Source organism: Anarrhichthys ocellatus, unplaced genomic scaffold, assembly GCF_004355925.1.
Source record: "Anarrhichthys ocellatus isolate YVR2014 unplaced genomic scaffold, GSC_Weel_1.0 scaffold1, whole genome shotgun sequence".
Classification (NCBI taxonomy): Eukaryota; Metazoa; Chordata; class Actinopteri; order Perciformes; family Anarhichadidae; genus Anarrhichthys; species Anarrhichthys ocellatus.
In genome coordinates, this window is record NW_022280031.1 from 5,236,855 (window position 1) to 5,262,585 (window position 25,731).

The 25,731-nt window shown below is 41.3% G+C and overlaps 1 protein-coding gene across 1 annotated transcript in view; it reads left to right on the forward strand.

Moving 5' to 3' along the window:
* ca16b (carbonic anhydrase XVI b) overlaps nt 1-25,573 on the forward strand; it is a 91,161-nt gene extending 65,588 nt beyond the window's left edge. Inside the window, exons 8-29 of the mRNA XM_031852242.1 lie at nt 667-859; nt 4,563-4,747; nt 7,438-7,546; nt 7,652-7,701; nt 7,842-8,586; nt 9,410-9,548; nt 12,715-12,806; nt 14,555-14,646; nt 16,351-16,447; nt 16,567-16,649; nt 17,034-17,168; nt 17,268-17,402; nt 17,813-17,985; nt 18,125-18,260; nt 18,755-18,901; nt 19,302-19,395; nt 19,958-20,034; nt 20,243-20,371; nt 20,589-20,735; nt 20,862-21,004; nt 21,750-21,885; nt 22,516-25,573. Coding sequence (XP_031708102.1) covers nt 667-859; nt 4,563-4,747; nt 7,438-7,546; nt 7,652-7,701; nt 7,842-8,586; nt 9,410-9,548; nt 12,715-12,806; nt 14,555-14,646; nt 16,351-16,447; nt 16,567-16,649; nt 17,034-17,168; nt 17,268-17,402; nt 17,813-17,985; nt 18,125-18,260; nt 18,755-18,901; nt 19,302-19,395; nt 19,958-20,034; nt 20,243-20,371; nt 20,589-20,735; nt 20,862-21,004; nt 21,750-21,885; nt 22,516-22,662 — 3,384 coding nt within the window. The 3' untranslated portion in view covers nt 22,663-25,573. The remainder of the gene's footprint in view (nt 1-666; nt 860-4,562; nt 4,748-7,437; nt 7,547-7,651; nt 7,702-7,841; nt 8,587-9,409; nt 9,549-12,714; nt 12,807-14,554; nt 14,647-16,350; nt 16,448-16,566; nt 16,650-17,033; nt 17,169-17,267; nt 17,403-17,812; nt 17,986-18,124; nt 18,261-18,754; nt 18,902-19,301; nt 19,396-19,957; nt 20,035-20,242; nt 20,372-20,588; nt 20,736-20,861; nt 21,005-21,749; nt 21,886-22,515) is intronic.
* The last annotated feature ends 158 nt before the right edge of the window (nt 25,574-25,731 follow it).

Below are 25,731 nucleotides of genomic sequence, written 5' to 3' on the forward strand. Positions count from 1 at the left end.
TTAGAGCAGTTTTTTTTAGAGCAGTTTTTTTAGAGCAGTTTTTTAGTGATTTTAAGAGGTAATATATGCCAAATCATGCCCCATGCTTTTTGCTGATCCCATACACTGTTGCTGCATCTTTTATACATACAATTCTTGGGTTACCCAGCTGCATACAATATCCTCCAGAGCGTTCTGTGCTGTAGAAATGTGCAGGGCTCAGTGGAATTTCTATTAACTTGCAGGAGGACAAATCTTTTGTTCAGAAATGACTTCTGCTGCAAGAATATTGACCACCGCCACAATGTTTGTGACGCTCACAGATAGTCTGTTATGAACCTGTAATTTATTTCTCCAAGCACGCATAGGACACATTGATTCCTCAGTATCTGTAATGTGTAGTCATTACAGCACGCGGCAGGAGATCATTCATGGCAATCAATGGCCACAAATTTGCCCCATTGAGAAGTTACAGCTCGGTAGGTAGCCAGGATGATGATTGAGGTCTATGCCTGCTGGTGCCTGTGGTGTGAATGTTTCTTGCAAATCCTCTGCTCCAGTTTTGAACAGTCAGCTGCTGTCAAGTGGCTACAAATGCAGTCCTGCATGATATATTATATTCCACGCACACACACAGTAAAAATAACTAACTTGTTCAGTAGCTTTTCTCTGTTTCTTTCCATCTAGCTGGAGGCGTTTTACTCCATCTTTACAACAGAGCAACAAGACCACGTCAAGTCTGTCGAGTACCTGAGGAACAACTTCCGACCCCTGCAGGACCTGGACAATAGGAAAGTCTTTAAGTCGGCTGTAAAAGATGCATGGCAGAAAGACTTAACGGAAGTCTTGGGAAGCCCTCACAGCACTGAGGCTTCAAGAGGTAAGCTCTGTTTCCTGCTTTGTACCCCATTCTCCCTGCCGTTTGCACCACGGTTTAACCCAAGGGTCTCTTGTAATTACAATCATGACTTGCTGTTTTATTAGTTCTTGTAGTTTTAGGGAGGCTGAAAAAAGACATCACCCTCCAAACTCTTTAAATGGCATTCGATAGTATCGTAAGAGTGATAATTCCATATAATAATTTATCGTCTTCTAGATGGATCGATGTATGTAATGGCCTTTATCGTGATAGAAGGTTTTGGCCATATCACCCAGCCCAAGATCTCCATTATGTGTAAATTTAAGATTTCACTACATATTATTTCCCATACTATTCCACAAAGACAACTCTATTTACCAGCACTATTTTCTCCCTGGTCAAAAAGTTATTTTTCACCAAGTTAGTTCAAATTTCACAAGAATTTTAGATAAAGATTGTCCTGTCAGGATCATGCCCATAACTCTCTCGTTGTTGCAACTCATTTTTATATTAAAGAACATATTAATACAAAGCACAGACCTCATGCAGGGATTGATTGGAGTATTTTTTGTTATGTGGGCATCTTGTAGCGCTTGCGTTAACAGAACAGTACAGGAACTATGGAGACTAATGAGAAAAGCTGCTGCGCTTTAAAGTGGTCTTGTTGGTGTCTGGCGGGGAGAATTGATTGGGAATGCTTGTGATGAAGTTGGAGCACTCTCACAAGGCCGATCAGCAATCATCATTAATATGTGGCACAGCTAAAATAGACCCATACAAATTAAGTTGTGAAATTGCTTTTGTGGCATTATGTCAGTAGGCAGAATGAATGTGGACCAATGTCTCTCCATTTTTTTCTCGCTTGCTTGTTTTCTCTTTGTGTCTCTCTCGCATTTCTATTTCATTGTGCTAAAATGTAAGAATTCATACTTAACAGAAGGGCGCTGGGAGTAAACGGTATCTTATCTTCAGGGGTGACATCTGTCATCTGTATGGGGGGGGGTATTCATCTGCGCACAAAAAATCATGGTTTTGCTTGCTTGTAAATGTTGTGAGAGCCAGGGCCATACATTGACTGAATGCCATCCCTGTGGCTTTTACAGCCATGAAGGTTGTTTGGCCATTCGAGATGTATAGCTTCTGATGCAACAAACATGTTGCAAATTAGTTTGTCAAGTAATAATGGCAAGATAAATACAGCGATTTGCTTTATTGTGTTACCGGTAATGCTGTATATGTGCATGTGTAACACCAAGCTCTATCAACCTGTGCATGCAAGCCTTTGGCGTACCTCTGTTTTTTTTTAGTTTTGGTTAATGATGATATGGTCCATAGGGCTGCAAATAACTTTCATTTTCATTATTAATTACACTTCTCTTGTTTAGCTGATGCATATTTTGGGCTTTAATATGTCAGTCAATAGGGAAAAATCAGTCAACGCACAATTACATAAAACAGATAAAAGCAGCAAATCCTCAAATTGCTACTGGAACCAAAGAATGTTTGACATGGAAGCAATGAATCAAGTTTATTATTTCTCAGTCTACTAAGGACATTATTAACATGTCCTATGTGGTAATGCTGTTAGTCAGTGTTAAGACTGACGTTAGCTGTAGCAACAGTCATATGTTATAATGAAATAAGTACTGTAGTTGCGGTGTTGGTATTTAGCCCTCAGATGACATGCCTACCTTGACTGCAAAGTTCAGAAAATACCAATTCTTATGTCAAAATCAGCATTCTTTGTGTTTTCAATGACATTGTTGTTTTCCCTTTTCTTCCAATGACTATACAAAGCCTCCTTAAAACAAATGGTATAGCCTTGAGAGGAGAGAAGCAGTGGAACTGCTGTTTGTTTACAGCTGTCAATTCATCCCGTTTATGGTTGAATCTGCCAGGAGAGAAATGCGTGCTCTGCTCTTGAGTGGTGTAGCAGACTGAGGTGAATCCACTCTGAGGCTGATTTTGGGACGTTACAATACATCTATTCACAGAAAAGTGTTAGGATTTTTACTAGAGGCTCTAGCATGATGAATAATTGTGCCAGTGATTTTTTTTTTGTTGAACTTGAGATAAAGTGACAAAAAACCATTTGCATACAAATTTTGAAAACGATTTAGATGAGTACTTGTTAATTCCGCTGGCGATATGCCGTTGTATTAAAAGGTTTTCATGAAATGAACAACTATCTCAGATCAATGAAGTTTATAATTAATACAGAGACATCATGATTTCTCATCAGTAAACCACAAAGTTGCCCCAATTATAGTGAACAAACTTGAATGATATGAAAATTTCATGTCGCGACAATCATGGCCGAATTAATTTCGATTCACGATGTTATCCCAGCAGTCATCGAAAATATGCTTTACACTCTTAAAATGGTACTTAAACATACTCAAATCACTTTACCTGACATTATTTTCAGAAATCAATTAATTTATTGCATCACAGATAGGACGTGAATTAACTATCATTTTTAGTGATAAACAAACAATTAAATAAATCGTAGGGCCCCCTCCATCAATGAAGGATAAATACGTTTTTTTTTTCATAATAGTTCATAATCCCGATTCACAACAATTAATTATTGTGTGTTATTTCATTGCCATCTGCAAAAAGAAAATCCTATATAGCCCTTTCAACAAACTTATAATTTTTAACAAAAATTATAATCGCAACTGTGTTGTCTTTCAAGTTGCTAAATAGGAGTGTAGAGCTACAGCTGCTGTTGCTTTCAGTGTGTCTAGGATGATGGCTGACGTGACGGTAATGATGCAGGCAGTAAAACCATCACGATGTCTTCAGCAGTTATTAAACAGGCTGCTTTAAAGCTACTGCAATTGACAGCAAAGATCTGACGGGTTATAAAGCATTTCACACCTGTCACACCTAATCAACACCCCGAGATATTCTTGCTATTGTGTAGTTTTTTTCGCCCCTGTGTTCCTGTGTCTGATTTCCTCCCACCCTGTCTTCCTTTCACATATCATGGTGCATAATTTGCACCATAGCGTCACTTTGTTAATGGAGAACTGTGGTGACAATTAAAATTTTGATAGAAACCCTTTGTGCACTTAATCAGCTGACACTTGTTCTTGATTGTTGTTGCCCTGATGTGCTGAGAAGCATGTCCAGATTGTCCTTCACTCATACTGACTGATCCCAGTGTAAATATCCGCGCTGCAGCCTACACTGCCACCTTGAGGCTGACTTACGGGCTTTCATCCTCCTCATTTCAGTCTCCTGTTTAATGTTGCACAGACAGCAACCTGCAAAATTACGTCTAGGCAGGAAATTGCGGTATTATCTTTACCACATGTTTAGCACTACACCCAGCTGTTTGGTATTCTACCTGGAATATCTTGCAGTGATGTGGCATGAAAACGACGTCCAGAGTGACAATCTGCATTGTCACCAAGTCAAGCCTCCAGGAGTGTTGCTTGTTATTGAGTTACTGTATTATCTTGCACCTTGAGGTTTCCTCAAGTAGAAATGGCTTTGAGTCCAGTCAGCAGCAGACAGTAATGATAGGCTTGTTAAAAGGCAACGTGCCTTCTGCCAACAAACATAAACACATGTGGTCAAGCAGTCCTCCCTACACAGCCTTTCATTTTCACTCAGTTGCAATCACACAGTGAAAAAGTGACATTATTATTTATTTTTCTTTTCATGCTGTTTTTTTTTTTTAAATCTTACTCCCCTTTACTCTCTGGTCTTTCAGTGTGTAGCAGTGCGCCAGTGAGCATGAAGATCAAGCCGCTGAACCAGACAGCACTGATGGTGAGCTGGGAGCGCCCTCTGGCCGTTTACCACCCACCCATCACCAGCTACATGGTCTCCTACGGCTGGGTGAAACGGGATGTTGCTGACGAAAAGACCTTCACCAAGACTGGGGACCAGAGCATGGTGTGTATGATTGTATTATCAGCTGCCACTAACAACTGCCCCTACCATACCAAAGCCGTTTCTCAGACTTGTTGTCATGGATATAGTTTAAACAGCTCTGATTGGTTTGCAGAGCCTCTGATGTATCCGGCCGGATCAGAGGGTGGCTGGATCAGTGACAGTGTGTATAGGAGGTGACAGGTTGTGATGAACTCTGCGCTCGGCTGTTGCTTGATATGAAGGGACCAGACAATCCCCTGTCACTCACCTGTCTGAAAATAGACACGCAGGACTGTCATATATGTAATGTGTTGGCAAATGTGCCTGTGGCCTCCTCGTTTCACTTTATGCATTTTCCATTTATTCATTTATTGTCAGTATAGGCTCAGAGATAATGTAGAGCAAAATATATCAGACACAGCAATACAAACCAAATATTGTAGGGATATATATGGGGTGCATAAACTATTGGCAGATAATGGTAAATTGATATCATTATCTGATCAATACACTACAAAACAATCTAGTTTACAGGAGCAAATAGTTGATGAAACAGAGCTATTCTTTGTTTTTGTTGCATTAGCAATAGTGATGCCAGTTAGATTTGATTAGGTCAGAACTATGGAACATCAAATCATCCATCTTTGCTCACTACATCTTAGCATTTCTTACCCTCACGTGTGCATTAACTAAAGGTTATGATTTCTTTTTCTAAAACACAAATGGGAAATTGTCGTTTGTGCTGTCGGTATTGGCGATGAGAAGTAGGTAATTATTGGTAATGACTGGGGAAAAAAATCCATATTGTGCAACCCCAAAGTATTTTTTTTATTATCATTTTTTAACATTTTGAACATTTTAATAAATCCATTCTGTTTTCAAGCATTGGAAGCAGCTTTCTGAAGACATCTTTTAGCCACCAACGCAGGCAACTGTGCTCGTGTAGTCCTTTAGATCTCAGTGAAGTTTTTGACACCAGTGATCACACAATTCTGCTTGTGTGCCTTAAACATTGAGCTACCACATCATTCCTTCCTGTATCCCTCCAAGACAACATTCACTGTCTCCACAGAAATATATCCTCCCCCCTGCTGGAGGTTACACCTACAGGGCTGTTCTTTTTCCACACTACATATTTTTCTCCTCGGTCACATATCCTTCCATTTGAGGGAATCCAACACCCAGCTGTGCATCTCTTTTAAAGCCCACTGACCCCCAGCTGTCTTGACAGTCTGCATGACTAACTCTTTAGACATAAACAGTGCAGGGGCAACACACTCACCCACTGGTTCATAGACTTGGGATCAGCTCCCTTGTGGCAGTATGCGTTTCAGTAAACACAGTTGTCATTGTCATTTGTGGGAAGCCGGTGAGGGATCATGCAACGTTGCTGCACTAGTGACTACTACTGGTTTATTGGAGCAACTGCACAAAGGAGGTGGGACGTGAAGGGATAGATGTAAACCTTTGCACGTATTTCCTCCTCCCTTCCTTCTAATGTTTAGAAACTAGCTAATGCATTAGCTAATAACCCCTTCCACCCATTAATGTGTTTGGCTTACTTTACTTGGATGTTTAACCTTCACTGCGTAGGATGGTGTGTTACAGTTTGACAGTAAAAAGCCGTTTTCAAGATGCAATTTGTGGTCCAAAATGCAACTTGCATACAGATACACTGAGGATGGGCCTATCAGTGGATTAGGAGACGCCTTGTGTTTAGTGGTTAAACGTTTGAATTTAACAATATTTGCAAATTCATCGTAGCATCTGGAGGAGTAGATGTAATTTCGTGGAAATACTATATCACACACGCACTATTAGTCCATGCAGTTTATATGTATCTCTTTAAGAAACTATAGACAAGCAGGTTGAAATTAATAGGGAATCAGGCTTCCTGCAGTCAAGAACACCCCCACAGAATTGAACTAACGCTGTCCTCAGCTAGAGATAAATTAACATGCATTTCATTCATTTAACTCCTGCGCCCCTCAGGGTAACTTGGGCGTCAAATATGAAGCGGTAATTTCTTAAAACCTACATGTGAACACATAAGTTGACTGGAGAGAATTTGTTGGCTACTTGATGACTTTAACAATTTTCGGAATGACTGTCTCTCATAGAATGGACTGATGAGAATTATTTCTTTGTTGTTTTTATATAATATCTTTATATTCTGTTAGGAGCTTTATGTTGCTGTACATTTATTGCAGATGGCTGACTAAAAGAATGATTAATGTGTCCATGAGGTGCTCAATCTGGTTACACACCATGAATGCACTCAGTCAGTCGCAGTGACAGTATCCTCTCTGCTGTCAGTCTTTCTTATTTTGCCCACTTCATTTCCATTTCAATTTTCAGTTTCTATCTCTGGACACCTTTTTATCTGAATTGTTTTCAAGAAATACTAGAGCTCTCCAACACAAGAGGCAACAACCCATCCGTGCTGAGGGCCATTTTAGCATAAGTAAAGCCATCTGCAAAGTGCACCACACAATTACTTTTGGCAGGAAATTATGTTTTAAACTGCATCGAACTCGTTGGTCATACACTGTTGACAGAACAGTGGCTTGGGATTGTATGTTTTCAATGTGGCCAGTATAAATTAACAGCATCCGCAGTTTGACATTTTTCATTTACCCATTTAAACGTTATTTACAACATGTTTGCAAGTGGTCTTAAGTGTATACGTATGTGCATCTTTTATTTTGCAGAAAGCCGTCATCACTAATGTGTCCCCTGACGTCCTGTACCTCTTCAGAGTGCAGGCAGTGTGTCATCATGACCTGCGCAGTGATTTCAGTCAAACTCTGCTCTTCAGAGGTACCTGGTCAAAACCCTCCAGCCATCGAGTCATTATTTATTCTTGAAGAAGAACTCATTTTGATGCAGGAAATGTATTTTTAAGTGCTTGCTTTTGTTTTCCAGCTAATACAACAAGAATATTTGAAGGGTCTCGTATTGTGAAGACTGGGATGGTGAGTTGACCAGAAGGTGGCAGTGAAAATGTGTTTTTGTATGTTAGTAACAATCTGCATGCCAGGAGGCATAAAAGGCAATGATGAACATTCGTGTGGTTCTGTTGGATAACCACTTTTTCTCTGCCTGTATCTGTCAGCCCACAATTTCTCCAGCGTCCTCGGCAGACATGGCTCCCATCAGCTCTGGTTCCTCCACTTGGACGTCCTCTGGCATCCACTTCTCCATTGTCTCTATGGCAACGGGGATGGGCCCCTCCTCTAGCGGCAGCCAGGCCACAGTGGCATCAGTGGTGACGAGCACCTTGCTGGCAGGCTTGGGAGTGGGCGGAGGGGTCATCTCTTCTTTGCCCAGCTCAGTTTGGCCCACAAAAGCGCCCCGAGCCACGCAGAATCCCACCCGTCCATCCATCCCGCCTGCAAAGTCCAGCACCGAGCAGGCAGCTCCCCAGGGCTCCGAGACAGACACTCCGTCTGAGGAGAAGCAGGCTGCACATGAGGACGAGGAGGAGGAGAAGGAGGGGGAGAGAGAAGGAGAGCAGGAGGAGGGAGAGGATGAGAAGAAGAGAAAGAACAAGACTGCACCTGATAATGAGGAAAAGCAAGCCAACAGCACTGTGGTCAAAGAGCCTTTAATCCCCACCCCCGCGTCCACAGCCAAAGAGAAAGGAGAAGGGAAGCCTACAGTCAAAGGCACCACGGTACCCTCAAGCACTGGTGGCGATCAGTTGGTCAACGTAGAGAAGAATCCCACAGATGTAAATGCATTCTCCACTGCGGAGCCTCGTAATGACACTGCCGAGATGCAGATTCCCCACAGCTCCACACTGTCTCCAAAGATCAGTAGTGATGGCAAGAGTCTCTGGCCTTTCTCCGTCCACACCGGTGAGCAGACCTCACAGATATGACACAATATGACTTGCTGTACCTTCCCAATCAGACACATCCTCCTTTTGAATTTGCTGCAAGGCTCTTCTCCTTGTTATCAGCTATCATACGAGGAAAGGCCTCTCCCCAAAGCAGAAATCTGTAATCACTACCAAAGGTTATGGAGCCCGATGTAGCATAACAAATACATTGATTTAAGACAGCGACTGCACTGGTTACCATTTTAGTCAAAGATAAAGCTCCAGGCTTTTGTGTCACTACAACAAAGAGGCCTGAAGGCAGGAATAAACCATCTGCCATCGGGGATTCTGCCTCCAGGAATCCCTTTCAGCATATTTTGAAAGAGTTTGCTTCGAGAGAGAGAGCATTCTCAAGATTTTTTTGCCAGATGTTGTACCCTCACAATGTTAGATGTCAGTGATAATGTTAGTGGGATTTAACATGATAGACCTATGGGTTTATTATTCATCATAGGTTTATTATGTATTAATATTAAGCTCAGACCAGGCTCAGGTTGACATTCGATATATATAATGAAGTATGGTGAAGATTAAAGCCCCTATGAGTAGAATTAAAACATGTCTGACTACTCCCAGTGGTAGCTTCAAAAAAGACACTTTGGCAGACTCCGTTCATGGATCTGACCTGGAGATACAGAATAAAGGACTAAAAACAACACAGAATCTTACCTAATTTCAAACATGCTATAATTTAATAGAGATCCTGCACATAGGCACTTTAAAGTTGGCAAATGAGCTGCTGTAATTCAGTCAAATATTTATTTTTAGACATGTATTTATGTGCCTGTATTACATTCCAGACGGGACCATCTTGTCCAACGTGACCCGAACCCCTCACCCGGGTATGGGCAGGATGGTGTGGATCGTCCCCTTGGTTGTGGTGTCTGCTCTCACTCTGCTGTGCCTCATAATGCTGCTGATAGTGATGGTCTACTGGAGGTGAGTTCAGTGTATCTCATTCCAGATGGGACGTTGTAGGTGTTAAAGTTTGGTAGAACCGTGAAATCAATCAAGTTTTATTTCTATAGCACCTTTCAAACAAATCAACTCAAAGTGCTTCACAAATGATTGACGAGACGAAAATGGAGAGAAGATGAAGAGACGAATGAGCAATAATAATAAAAACCATAAAAGTTTTAGTTTCTACTCTTAATTCTCCTGAAAGCTCTTTCAACAGTTTGGAGCATAGTGGGACAACAGATGAAAAATAGCCTCTTGGCTAACTCATTTACAGCAGTGTTTTTATTAATGTGCTCTGTCCCTTATCAAATAAACCAATAAATAAAGTGACTAAAAGCAGCATCATCAAATATATTTTTATGCTTTGTGGAACAGCTTAAAGATAGAAACCAGAGGATCTGAGAGGCCTTACAGGTTCGTAAACTGAAAGCATTTCTGGTGCAAGCCCATGTAGTGAAAAAGAAGCAATACAAATACTAATAGGTAACCAGTGTAAAGATGTTTAAATAGGCGTCACATGTGCTCTGTCATTACATGAAGTGCTCATACATACAAAAATGTCTCATCTTGCTAAGGGTGTCACTGATACCTCCCTCAGTGGTATTAAAAACTAGCTGCCCTATAACCCACACTGACCCCTCCCATGAATCTCACATGTCAGGTTAAGTGACAAGCCTGCATGCGTGTCTGGATCTTCCAGTCAGTCTGCTCCACTTTAAGACCCGTCTAGTTTGGATGTGTCTGTTCTATGCACATGCATGCATGAGTGCGCATCAATCTCAAACAGTCTGGTAGCGAGACTGCTTTCATGCCTTGGTGTCGTACATCAGGCCCATCACCCACCTGGGTGAGAGGGATCAGGAGACCTGAAGGGCCCGGCAGAGCCAGCAGGGGTCCCAGCTGTGTCTTCATCTGCTGGGCTAATTTCCAGCATTGCTATTGGAGCCCCAGTAATTACATCTACCAGGCCATTGGCACATGTGGGATGGTTGATGAGTTACAAATGGCACTATGGGCCATATCCTCAGCTGGTCTCATGCATATTTACTGCCTACATAGGGTCTGTTTCTAGTTGGGGGGCATTTTCTTTATTTACAGCCTGAGATTTATTTATGAAATATGCATCTAACACATTTCACGAATTATTTCTACCATGACAGTTTTCTAAGTGTGAGATCACTGCAGCAAATGATATGGGCCAACAAAACCTTACTGTCGCATTTTGTGGTGTCAGATAATATAGGAGCGTGGTATAAATAACAGCCTGGTTATCAGCTCCATAGAGGTGTTCAAAAACAGACCGTGGAAAACAGGACGACTGTAGCCGACTCAGTCAGTGGATATGGATTACTGAGAGTCGTGGTATTTGAGTAGAAGAGCAGGGGCAGCTTTGAGATTAGAAATGCCCATCACAGCTGTTATTGTGACAACTCTTGACAGTTCACAGACAATGCCTGCTTCCTCTGGGGAAAAGACCATGGTGACAGATGAAATCAACACATTCACACTCTTCACTCTCCTCTGTGTAGTCTCTCTTGGGGACCGTGCAGCTATTAAAGCCAGATGTTTTGGTCACTAACAACTTAATACCACAATCCATTGTGTCTAAATTTCTTTGTTCAAAATGTGATCCGTTGACCATCTTTTGAAGATGAATGTCTTATTTTTAGCTTGTTCCTTTTCACAGTTAGTCTTAGGTTATGTCTACAATGGAATTAATTGCTGGCCTTACAGTGCACATCTGGAAGCCTCAGAGGCTTGAGGTGTTTGTTGAAAACCTCCAGATGTTCATCTGAGAAAAACAAATCCCATTTTGTGTTAGTGACTCAGTGCTGCTGACACCGGTGTTGAATGGGATGCATCTCTCCACAGACATCTATTCAGAAAGCCTATTTCATCCCAGTCGCATTCCCCCAAAGCAAATTGTTCCTTTGAGATCATGGAAGAGAATCGGAGAGGGGGTGTCGACTGTTAGCCGCACCACATCTGCACCCACAGGGGGCCATTGGATTGGGAGGCTGTGACGCAAGCCGGATGGGGGGCTCTCCTCCCTTTCTGTTTTTCACCCTCCCCTCTCAGTCTTTCTCTCTTTCTCTCTCTCTTTCTATATCTTTTAAATACAGTGCAGCCATTTTTATATTTTTCTCTCTATGCATTGCTTTATACCTCTTGAAGAATGACAAGCATCTGCTCCCTCCTCTGCATCAAGTACAGGTAGGATTAAACCTTGGAAAGAGTCGTGTACAATGTATGTACAATGTATTCATTGTGTGTGAATAAAGGGGGGGGGGCTGTGCAAGTTCAGGACCTTAAAAATGCATCACTTACAGACGGTCGGTTTTTCAGGAGCTTTCTTATTTATTTCTACTATTTAGACAACATCTCACTAATTATTAAAGAATTGTTTTTTGTTGTGCTTAATTGAGGAAGGACATCTTTAATGTGGAATGTTTTAGCCTATAAAGCTGTAATATCCACAGTCAGTTAAGTTAGATATTCACTAAAAAGCATGGCTGACTTCAGCCTATCTGCATTCAGCATTGATATGACACGTTTTACACTTTTTCAGTCTGTGAACTGTGTAAAATTGGAAAGGGAATATGCAAGAAGCGGCACAGACATTTTGTCTTTCGAAACAAGAGGAATTACCCCTATGGATAAGTAACGGATGTCAAAAGTTTCACCTGGTCACATTGGTGCATTGAGCAGCATCTGCTGGCAGCAATCACGCACATTTTCTCCAGAAAATTGACTTGGAGTTGATTTTGCTGTCCTCGAATGCAGTGGGATTTCTTGAAAGAGGTGTATGTTGACCTGAAGAGAGAGTCTGTGTTTGGAAAAGTTGTCTTCAGTTTGAGTAAAGAGTTAAAATTTGCCGCTGCACTGTGTCGCTGTAAGTTGTTTACTTTTTCCCCCGTAGTCGGCTCAGACTGTTTCCAGGAGCTGCTCTGTGTGCGATCAGCTGTGTCCCACTCACTCTGGGGTTTTCATTAGCTGTTTCCTGCCGGTCCCGACCGTGTCATTCTACAGTATTCAACTTGTAGATGATGTTGTTGACAGACCAGGCTCTGAGAACAATGTGATAAGGACTCCCGAATAGACTTTACTGTGGCATATCAGTGTTCCTCTCTCTGTGTCCCTGTAGGAGATTTTTCCAAACAGCTCACTTCTATGTGGAGGAAAGCAGCTCTCCACGGGTGGTGGCCAATGAGAATATACCAATCATCCCTATACCAGGTAAGCCGTATTTCTGTCATTATATTGATCAGTGATTCCCAACCAATGGTACTTGTATTATATAGTACCTGTGTGGTACTTGTGTACTCCAGGGGGTATACTGCAGTTGCTTTGCAGATTATGTAATAGCTGAAGAAATTGGAGCAAATAGAGATTACAACTGGAACACATCAGAATGCATCCTTGTATGAATAGTAAAAAAAGTTGGTTGAAAGTAATGGATAGATGTTTAAACCAGCTAGCTAAAAGGGCTGGAATAAATAAACAGATGAAATAGTAAGCTTAAACTAATGGATGCAAATTTGAGAAAGTCAGTTTACGTAAGTTTCATTTGACAGGACTGTGGGTGTACATGGACAAAAAAAGATTATTATTATTAGTTATTTTTTCAAAAAAAGTTGTAAGACTGAAACTGAGTCCAAAAACTGTAAAAGTAATCTTGATTTACTTTAAGTGATGTATGCTTGTTGGTAAAGGACATATCCACAAACCGCCATGAACCGTTTTCAAATGGTTTTCTCTATTACCATGATGTCTTGCACAGTTTCTGTTCATTTACATGTGAAATGACTCTGAGAGCACCTCTGCAGGAATCGTATAACTGGCTTTAAGTTGCGTTTAATGTCCCAGGCAGCAGTGCAGTGGCAGCTAGTCGATATTAGACTTTACGACTTTCACAGCTCGGGGACATTTCCAGGCTGTGATATCACAGTTAAAGAGCGCAGTTGATGCCAGTATTGACTCCACATTCATTAGGCTTTTATTGCTTGTCTTTTTCATTCTTTATGCCTTTCTTTATTCTTTCCCTTTTCTTTCTGTCTGCTTTCAGACATCGAAACTATGGCAATTTTTCTTACAGCACATATGTTCTGCATGACTGCCCATGTGCTTGATTGAAGTTGAAAATGTGCAAGAACATTAATTTCATAGAAGAGTGGCTTCACGGGCTCAGAATTTGCATCACTTATCTTCATGGATATTTGTAGAAATATAGTTTTAAGGGCAAAATGACAGAATGGCTCCGCTGGTAAAAGCATCTCTACTGCACATAGCACTATGGGACATGCAAGAATACATGCGAACATATCTCTGTACAGTTTAATATCCCGTCAAGAAAAATTGAGCCTAATCAGCCTTACTTCATTTCAATTTGTAGCCCCTAAAGCCACATCTCAACCAGAACCATTCAGAGGGAACTGGTTAGCCTGATAAGTGACTCTTGACACTAATAGAGAGGGCATTTTGATAAATGACCAGATTAACAATCCAGACTTCACCTTTACGCTGTAACCACTGAGGCCAGCAAGGGCCCCAGCTGCAAGGGTGTATTAGTTAAGACATTTGCCAGTATCGGCAGCAATGACAGCTGGGTCTCCTGTTCTATTGTCCCAATGTGATGGTGACCAGCCTTGTCAAAGAACCCTCGTGTGTGATTTGGGGCTGATTTGACTCAGATGAGACAGATGCTCCCGCCTATAAATGCTCAAAATACCAAATCTAAATATTTGTGATAGAGGTCAGTCAGTTAAAACACCACAGACGCCTGGTTGCAATAATAAAAAAAAGATCATCACATCGGTTACCAAGTATTGCAAACACATTCACGTGTGTATACACATTCTCGCAATAGATGGTGGCTAGAAACAAAGCCTAATAATGCACTACGAACCACACACACACACACACACACACACACACACACACACACAGTAATGGGTACTTTGCTAACTGTTCTGTTTGTTCTGCAGACGACATGGACGCCATCCCCGTTAAGCAGTTTATTAAACACATCATGGAGCTCTACAAGAACAACCTGCAAGGTTTTTCTGAGGACTTTGAGGTATACTTTCAACCCCACTCCAATAGTTATTTGTTTTGATGCATTGTTAACCGTTCTTATACAGCTAATGGTGGTTTTACATTGGAGTTCGGTTCCGTTGGTCCGTACAAAGCAAAAGAAATAGACAGTATATTAAGTCTTGCAGCACTTAACTGCACCGTAGGTGTTCATTTATGTTCTCGAGAGTCTCAAAGAGCTCATACAGAAACAATTGACAATGAGCATTGTCGTAAATAATGTATATATGCATCTCACTCAATCTTTAGTGGCTGGGTAGCTTTCTTCACATTTCACAATCAGCAGATGATTTAATCATCTAAAATGAACTATTATGGAGCTGAATCCAGGCCAGTAGTGATGGTTTGAACTAAAAATGAGTGAAGAAAACGTTTTGTTAAATATAACTTTGATTCAGTTCTGGAATTGTTTTGAATAAAATATTTATTTTCATTTTTCATTTTCATATATATTTTGATATTTGAGGTCGTGTATTTTTCAGTTGCATATTTTATATTTTCAGATTCAGATCTTATTTTAACGTGGTTGAGGAAGGTCCTCAGCCTTCTTTGTTATGCTGTCACTCATGATTACACGCCCCTCTCAGTTGATGCCACACGCCCACGCCAGATCAAGGTCAAAAGTCTGAAACTAAAAAAATATACAATCTGAAACTGAAAAAAAGATTTGAAATCGAAAAAATAAGATTTGAAACTGTAATACGAATAAGATATAGCGTGTCACAGAGCTATGGTGGCCTTCAGGTAATGTGAAAACACGAAAGACCCTGTCTGGAGCGAGTGTTTGGTTTGTCTGTTCTGGGCTATACGGTACATAGTCATGGCTAATTTAATCCATATCCGCTACTTGACACCCCTTAATCCTACACACTGGACCTCTAAGGAACCAAACGGGCAAGTGCACATATTAGTTTGAACTGAACCAAACGTGTTCGGTGTGAAAGCGCCATACAATTTTCTGTGGTTTAGTAAGTACTGATTGACCATACAGCGCTGTTCATCTCTCCCTCTAATATGAACACATTGTCTGCAAGTGGGCCTCGTTCTGAACAGTGGTTGGAGATTATTTTATGCATGCGTTTGTGTGCAGGGTTACTACTTTGGAGCAGATGGTTGTGAAAGAGACAGAGAGAAAGATCAAGAGAGACGGAGGTTAATTAGAGAAGGTCTGTCTGCTGGTTGACTGGATGGGAACACATTCTCTGTAACCAGGTTAAGGAGCAAGGCCCCCAGAAGATTCCTTCTAATTGGGGTCATTTGATGTGAAGCCTGTGTGCATGATTTTCAAATGCATCGCAATGAAGCTCTGTTGGAAAATGATTGTTTGATTTTAGGGGTGGATGGGTTCAGTGCAGTGTAGTGAAGAAGAGGAGATGAGGGCTGTCTTGCTGGAGGCCTGAGCTCAAGCCCCAGTGGCAGAAAGCATCTGCTCCGCGGAAGTGTCCTTGACCGAGACACTGAATCCCCGCCAGTGGTTCTGCTTTGCACTTTATCCTGAGCTCCTTATGCAGGAAGCAAGTTTGAAAGAAGAAACGTTCCCCTTTTGAAAAAAACAGAATGAAATAGAAATCTGAGAAGTTTTACTTGGTTTCTGTAAAATCACTGTAACAGTTAGCGAGGGTAATTCCATTACATCTTTTCTGCTTGTTTAATAAAATCCATCTCCGTGTATCTTCCCTCTCTCCAGGAGGTCCAACGCTCCACAGCAGACCTGAAAATCACTGCAGAACACTCGAATCATCCCGACAACAAACACAAAAACAGATACATCAACATTGTGGCCTGTGAGTCAGCTGTAAAATCTGATTATGATGTCGACTGCTGCACAATCCAATAATCTGTTTATAACATGTTGTCATTCTTTTAGTAATCCAAAAATAATATATATCAATTCTCTCCGTAGATGACCACAGCAGGGTGAAATTACGAGCTCTGGCGGGGAAAGATGCCAAACATTCGGATTACATCAATGCCAACTACGTGGATGTGAGTGACTAGTTTTCCTCATGAAGCTCCTAGTTTGGTTTTATTTTTTGTGTTAAAAAGATTGTGAAATTCATCTGCATGGTTCTGTCATGTGGCATGTGGCATGTGCTAAACGGGGATAAATGCTGACTCCTTTTTTAAAAATATTGATTCGGGTAACAAAATCATATCAGCGACAGACAGAGCAATACAAATGGTGTATCTATTTGAAGAATATTGATTAATGTATGAACATTTACAATTTCTGTCAGCTGAAGGAGTAGATTTCATGACCTACCTGTGTCAGTAAACCAGTCCTATCAGCGATATCGGTGGTTGTGGGTAATTCGTAGAATATTGATTGCATCTTACCAGTAAACGTATCCCACCACTCTCCTGTTTCAGGGCTACAACCGGCCCAGAGCTTATATAGCTGCTCAGGGTCCTCTCAAGTCTACATTCGAGGACTTTTGGAGGATGGTGTGGGAGCAGAACACAGGAATCATTGTCATGATCACAAACCTGGTGGAGAAAGGGAGAGTAGGTTCATTTTTCATGTTATTTGCAGAAGTAAAAAATACAAAACAAATCCCTCACTGTATTTGGTACATCATTCATTGTGTCTGTTGTGTCCTTCAGAGGAAATGTGACCAGTATTGGCCAACAGAGAACAGCGAGCAGTACGGAAACATTGTGGTGATGCCGAAAAGCACCAAAGTGCACGCCTGCTACACACTGCGGCGTTTCCTTATAAGGAACACTAAAGTAAAAAAGGTAACTAAAAGTCAGACTCTGTTTTGTTTGAACTAGATTTCACTTATTTTATCAGGTTGCATCAGATATTCGTTACCAGGTTTGTGTGTGAAGTCCTTCTCTGATTTACTGAGTTGCACCATTAAAATGTATGAATGTCCCAGCTAGTAAAGACTTCAGTCATTTGTAAATAGTTTGCTAGAAAACATCAGTGATACTATCCAATCAAAAGCAATCAACTAAGTAAACAGGAAGTCTCTGTTGTATGACAGGGCGCAGCATTTCTGTGGTATGTAAACACAGTTATAACTAAGCTAAGTCAGTATATAAAACAGCTAATGCTGGGAACATGGTAATACCTTCCATGTACAGTAAATGAATAGTCTGCATTGTACGCTCACCGTGGTCACACATCTGCTCTCATGTTCCAGGGTCAGAAGGGGAACCCAAAAGGGAAGCTAAATGAGCGCATCATTGTCCAGTATCACTACACGCAGTGGCCTGACATGGGAGTACCAGAGTACACCCTCCCCGTCCTCACCTTTATCAACCGCTCATCAGCGGCTCGCGCTGCAGACATGGGCCCTGTCCTGGTGCACTGCAGGTACGGTGCTCACCGTGTTACCCAGCTCCTGTGCTAAATGAATGTTACTTATGAAGAGTCTCAAATGTGCTGACTTCGTTAACAGCTCCCTCTATGGGCATGCCATTATGCTCATATTGCTTTATGCTCTGCTCCTCAGTGCAGGGGTTGGGCGCACAGGAACATACATTGTCATTGACAGCATGCTACAACAGATCAAGGACAAAAGCACAGTCAGCGTCCTGGATTTTCTCAAACATATCCGCACACAACGCAACTACCTAGTTCAGACTGAGGTAAGAACCCCTAAATCATCCCTTATTTTGTGAAACTGGATTCCTTCTTTTACATTAGAAAGGTCACTTGTGATTAAAGAGAGTTATGAAAGCTGTTCAGTTTGATACTGTAGGCTTAAGTTTAGCCTTCCAACTTCCAAACTGTTGTTAATTCTAATCCAATAGTTTAGTTTAGTTACTTCAAATTATGAATACAAAATATAATCAACTACTGAGTCATTATTATAGATTAAACTTAACAGTATATAAAGTAATGACAATGAAGAAGGCAGAGTGACTCTGCCCTGTGACAAACTACTGGAAATAAATCAAAATGACCTACAATAAAATGCTGGATGAAATAAAATAATATAATAGCATGTTGAGTTTTAAAAATCTATTGTTTTTTTTCACAGGGTTATATATAGATTTAGTTTTTGTTATTATCTTGTCACAAAGATACATGTATGTATTTCAAACACTTTTCCGTCTCAATGTCCTCGGTCTCCTCTCAGGAACAGTATGTTTTCATCCACGATGCTCTGATGGAGACCATCATGAGTAAAGACACAGAGGTGCCCGCCTGGCAGCTGCATAGTTATGTCAACAGCATCCTCACGCCCAACTCGACAGGCCGCACACTGCTGGAGAAGCAGTTCAGGGTGAGTAGATCTCCTGGGAGTGTCACTGGTACGTTTAGACGAGCTGTCACCATCTGCAGCGGCACCACCGCCAGCTGAAATCAAGGCTGTCTCTGGATCAGAAGCTTGTTAGCAACGGTGCACGGTGGCTTTCCAGTTTGGGACGGGAATAGATTGAAAGCGTCTCTGATGTTGACTGTATTAAAGTCATGTCTGTCACCCTGCTGCCTAATGCAAAGCTTGATGAATCATCAGGAGAGGAAAAATAATTGCTCGCACATAATTTCACTTCCTGCCGATCCTCTCATGCTTATTGTGAAAAAGACTAAATCCTGGCTGTTAAACGACATTGTATCTTATGATTTTAATGTCCAGTGACTCAGGACTGTGATGATCTGGTCTTTGCTTTCTGTCTCACCAGCTGTTGACTCAGTGCAACGCACGCTTTGTGGAGTGCTTTAGTGCCCACAAAGACTGCAACAAGGAGAAGAACCGCAATTCCTCAGTGGTTCCCTGTGAGTATCTTATCTCTTACCACGGCGCAGTGGCTGTGGAGCTGAGGATTTGGAGAACCGAGGTCATGTTGAACATGTTAAGCCGCTGGAGTTTGCATTCATTGGTTGTAATGAGTTTACATAGAAAGCTATTGGGGCTGCTGTCCTGAAAATAGTCATACAAAATAGTCACACTAAATTGATAATAATAAATAAAATGCGGACACCATTAAAAGCATGTCTACAAATAATCTTGTCTGTGTTTGCTACTTTTCTTTCATTTTATAAATGGAAGAAAATAAGACTTAGCGTTTCCTAATGTCGTATTTTCACATCTTCCCGTTTTTGAGTCTGTAAATTATTAAAGACAATTCTTGTTCCGAAATTAGAATCTATTTCCATAAGCCTATAAGTTTATCTTTCTTTGGCTTCTCTGCGCCCTGGCAGGGAAAGGGACTTACTTGTTGCTATAGCAACAGCGAGGACTAGTAATGAATGTCTGCATTATCAGCCGGTGCGATACAATAGAAGCCCAGGTTTATGATTTAAAGTGTTTTTTTTCTATCTCTCTGCCTCTTTTCAGCGGAGCGAGCAAGGGTCGGACTCACCACTCTGCCTGGAATGAAAGGAACAGATTACATTAATGCGTCCTACGTAATGGTACGGTGTGATAGTCCAGCTTCATCATCCTTGCTCACTTTTTTCTTTCTTTTTTTTTTTATTGAAGAACTTTATTCTCAGGTCTTACAAATATTGATGAAAATTTCATAGAAAACGATCAGTTAAAGTCTGTCAGCTTTTACAGTCATCCATCGGTATGAAGGCTCCGAGCTTTAGAAATGCTAACAGCTCACATCTGTCACCTCAGGGTTACTTCAGGAGTAATGAGTTCATCGTTACCCAGCATCCTTTGCCCCACACCACCACAGACTTCTGGAGGATGATTTGGGACCATAACGCTCAGATTATTGTCATGTTGCCTGACAACCAGGGCCTGGTAAGTTACCCTGAAACATGACAATGGACTTGTGTTCTTTATTTTTTTGTTTTATTTGCCCATTAGATCTAGAATAACTAATTAAGGGCAAAACTGTAATGTAGTTTACAAACAGACGAAAAGCATGATGACAGCTAAACCAGTGAAACAAAGAATTAGCTATAGAGTTGATGAACCTGCAACAGACTTTGTTTGACTCGTCTTTCTTTCGTTGCAGGCGGAGGATGAATTTGTCTACTGGCCGAGTCGGGAGGAGGCCATGAACTGCATCGCCTTCACTGTCACACTCATCAGTAAGGACAGACTGTGCCTCTCCAATGAGGAGCAGATCATCATCCACGACTTCATCCTCGAGGCCACACAGGTACCTGGAGCTCTCCTTCGTCTCATGGCCGTACTTAGTCAGGTGTTCTCGGCCATTCCTGGTGTTTTTCATTGCAATGTCATGTCATGTGTGTATGAGTGACACTCCGACTCCTCTGTGTCACAGGACGACTACGTTCTGGAGGTGAGACATTTTCAGTGCCCTAAATGGCCCAACCCCGATGCTCCTCTAAGCAGCACCTTTGAGCTCATCAGTGTCATCAAGGAGGAGGCCATGACTCGAGATGGCCCCACCATCGTGCATGATGAGTAAGTTTGTGTTCATCTCGACGCTGGTATTGTTTTCACCTTGTGAGTCTAGGTGTTGTCTATTGGCCTCCATTGGGCTCCCCACTTTACGGCCCTGGTCACATTTGGTATGTTCTCATGGCTAGGTGGTGTAGTGTTTGCACTAGTAGGATGGAAAACAAGCCACTCAATGTGGAGTGCTCTCCATTGCATGAGGTTTGAGAGTCCTCTGGTGTATGCCAGCACTGACAATCTACAGGCATCTACCGAGATAACCAAAAGTACCAATCTGACGTCTCTTAGAAACCAGGCTGTTCTCAGCTGATGTGTTTCCTGCAGACCTCTGTGCCTTCAGCACATCAGCTGCTGTTAGTGAAAACATCAGCTAATGGAATAGTCTCCGACACTGAAGGCCCCCCGATAATCAATCACACTTCATCCCTGACTTCTCCCCACCTACTTACACCAGATGCTAATGTGATGGGAAGCTAATTGCTAACAATCTGCGTGGAAGTGTCTGCTTACCTCAGACATTTTATCCTCTTCATACACCGTGGTGTATCTTATCGACAATTACTTGTTTGTTACAGAAGATATTATTACTTCAGTCTGCAGTTAGTTAATGATGAGGGGATCTAAACACTAAAACTACACACAAGAAAGCAGAGTCAAACTAAGGATTTAGTAGGTGTGATGTATTGTTTAGGAACACCTGAACAGGAATACCGTTTAGTCCACAGAGCTGATTTTGAACATTTGCACACAGGTATGGAGCTGTGTCAGCAGGCATGCTCTGCGCTCTCACCACACTGTCCCAGCAGCTGGAGAACGAAGGGGTGGTCGACATCTATCAGGTGGCGAAGATGATCAATCTCATGAGGCCGGGAGTCTTCACTGATATCGTAAGTTCAAGTTCATCAGATGATAATATATCAATTTTGTGTTTAAAGCCTGCTCTGCTGCCCCCAAGTGGCCATCAAATGGAATTAATACCGCTTTAAGCAACATTTAAGGCTGCATTGGTCAATTTCTCGTCACCAGCAGGCAGAAAAAAACACAGCACAGCAACCACCAGCACTAGCTTCTGTTTTTATTGCTGACATGTTAGCAAACAAGCCCACCAGTTTTTCGTTTCATCAAGATTTGACTAAACTCTCTGGAGCTTTAGCTGCGAAATGCTCCACTATGTTCACCGGGCACTTGGTAACTTTCTCTTCTTCCATTCAGTGCCGGGTAGGTAGTAGTAGTTTTTCCGACAGTTGTCTAACGGAGGTCAGTGAGTTTGGTTCACACCAAACCATAAGGTAATGTGGATGTAAAACCAAAACAATGAGCTAAAAGAGACCCAAAGGTTCCAGAGAGGTGCAGAGTTGGGTTCATCACCACTAGTGGCACCTTTCACATCACGTCATTTTAGTCAATGTTTGCATCAACAATGTTGATTAACGCAGATTTGAAAGAAATGTCCGGATTCTGTAACAGGATGTGATCTGTAATGTTAACCTATGGTGTGTTTGTGTTCTTGTGCACAGGAACAGTACCAGTACCTTTACAAAGCCATGCTCAGCCTGGTCAGTAACAGAGAGTTTTGCCTGAGCCCCCTGCACATGGACACTAATGGGGTGGTGGTGTTTGCAGACGAGTCGGACCCCGCCGAGAGCATGGAGTCGCTCGTCTGAGAAAGTTCTCACAGGCACTTGATTTGTAAAAACCCGAGAACTTTTCCGAGGCCTTTTTTGCCAGACTATTGATTAAATGAATAACCTTATTACTTTTTATACTGATAAAAGTTTTTGATATTTATGTTTTTGTCCTTTATTTCTCGTTTTAAATGTTATCCTGCTGAGCGTTTGCACCCGTTTTAAGTTGACGTGAGGAAAAAGCAGCTCTGTCCAGTTTGCACTATACTATCAGTGTTACTGCCTGTATCCAGTGAGTGAAGACGTTTCACAGTTAAATGTTGGCATCACGACACAACCGAGATCTTTGGACCGCATTGAGACAAACCTGAAGCATGAAGACCAGGATAAGTTAAAGCGATCCACTAACAGTCATTTCTCAAAACAAAAAGCATCACATTACAACGTAGCCCAGCACGCATTTTGTCACTTTGTCACCTCAATAAAACAAACAGTTTTGAGGCTCCGCTCCACTTGGTTGAAGCTCTTTATCACATGCGAAGAGACTTTTTACCTGCTTAATATTCATATATTGTCCAAATATTTCACTGCTGTCTTGTACAATGTACTTATTTTGTTAAAGTGTGTTACAACATCTAATGTGAACATGAATTTCTTTTTACAGGGATTCATATTGTTGCATTGTTTTGTAATATATATCTCCTGAATAGCCAACCAATGTTTTTTTTCTTTTAGTGCTCTTGCCTTTTTGTCCGATAGCAGGGCGGAGGTTCATGTTTTATGAGATTGTCATGATGATTTCCAGCTTCTTAAACCTCAACTGTCAAAGCTCAACTGTTAACATGTGTAGTGGGTATCCGTAATGACACAGTACAATGTCTACATAAAGTATTCACCCTAAACAAACTTCCATGTTTTATAGTTTCACAACATTAAATCGCAGTGGATGAAGTTATGATTTCTTTTTTTGTTGCCAATCAATAGAACATCCAGAAATCTATTTCAATTCATTACAAATAGAAAAAACCCCAAAGTTGATTAATTGGTAGTATTTACAGTGACTCTATGTAAACAGCTTTGTACATCTTGACATCCTTTCAAACTCAGTTTAAGGACTGAGAGTGAACAGCAAAGTTTCATGTCCTGTCACTTGTTCTGGACCTAGCTGAGGTCTTAGACTCAGACTAGATCTCTCCGTGACATTATCATTGTTTTTTAAAGACATTCCTTTGTAGCTGTGGCTTCATATTTGGGGTCGTTGGTTTGATGAAAAATTAAATCTCGCACTTCTCTCACACAGAGAACCGGGAGTTTCCTCCAAGATTACTTAACATTGTACTGCCTGTTGCAGAGAAGCGTCCTCGCCAGGCCTCATGATGAGGACGCTGTGTTTCTGCGGATGGGCCGTGTTTGGCTTCCACTCAGTTAGTGGGACCTCTCTACGGTCTCACTTGTTGCCCTTCCTCTCAACACACTGAGATTTTGAGGCAGATTTTAAGAAGTGTGCCGTACTCCTTCAATTTGTACAATGGTATTGGGGATATCCAGTGCCTTGGAAACGTTCTTATGTCCTTTCCCAGTTTAGTACTCTTCAGTAAACTCAATTTGTTCGTTTTCATTTTGTGTTTTTTTGCTGGTAACTTCACTTTATAGCTGCTGGATCCAGGTATAGTTTACCTGAGATAACTCACTTGATTTCACACAGGGGATCTCCATTCAACTTGTTTTTTTTTTTTTATAAGTCTTACTTAGTTTGCAGCTTTTTGTTTTGATCAGTGTAGAATAAAATCCTAATTACATCCACTGTGACTCAAAGTTAGAAATAAATAAAACATCAAAAGATCAAAAGGAGGTGAATACTTTCGAATAGGCACTGTAGTTTCTTGTTGGTGGGGGGGGGGGGGGGGGGGGGGGGGGGGGTGATGCTTTATTTGTAACCAAAGATGTGGTTCTAGTTTGCGACATGTAAGTGGTTTTGTCTTGAGATCTATTTAATCAACTAGAATTTAAAATCAAAATGTTTAACTCTTCCAGTGCAGATTACTGGTGTCAGAGGTGTGAACTGAACAAGACTGAAGCACGTTTCTGTTCCTGCCTCAGGAACTCACCTCGCAGTAAATAACCAGAGTACATGATTTTAGATTCAGACTGTAAAATATATTTTATTTGGGCTGATATTCTGTCTCGGCACCATTTTGTGACTATTAATTACAAGCCCTTTTCAACCCTGAGCATCCCTTTCTCTTGACTGATGTATGTGTATCCTTATACTCCTTTGTACTCTCTGGTTAAAAAAAATAATAATTCTGTGAACACCCACTTCTCTGACAAAGGGGAGTTTGCTAAATTCAGTGAAACCTCTCCAACATTTGGAGACAAAAGTCCAGATTGCTGATCACTTAGCTCTGCAACAAAAGAGTTTTTCTTTTGTATGGATTCCAACGTCCTTTCTGTTTGATATTTCTATGCTCGTGGAGTACTGTGGTTGCACATGATTGCTTGAAAAAACAATTATCTTCGACTGTAATGTAATCTTTGTGATCATAGAAGTTTATATTTTCATACAAAGGTTTGGTTTGTATAGTGGCCCTGTAAAAAGATTGTACTTTTTGGGAAATTTACTATCCTCACAGCAAAATCCCCACAGTCACACCTGCCCCTCCGAGGTCCATGCTGATATTTAAATCAGATATTTCCTGACATTTACTCAATGGTCCAGGGGTCCAGTGTGTTCGCCTCAGTGCATATCTGCCAGGTTGGTAGTGAAGTCTATTTTGTAACTTAAATAAAAAATAAAATGGTTTTGTCCATTGTATCACATGTTTATATGATACTATCATAGCCATATATTTCTATGATGCTGTCATATACCATATTATAGTGTAATAGTGTTATTTAATAGGTAAATTGTATTGCTATTCATGAAATAAAGTTTGGGTTTGGGTGCACAGCATCCGTGTATTACATGGATCTACTGATGGGGGAGTTTTTACTTAAACTGATGAAAAGCAAAAATGCGACCTGTTCATCCTGTCGTCCCGTCCGTCACCAAACAACCGTCATGGAAGAAGTATTAAAGTCTTGCATAGAACATTTTAACTTGGGGGA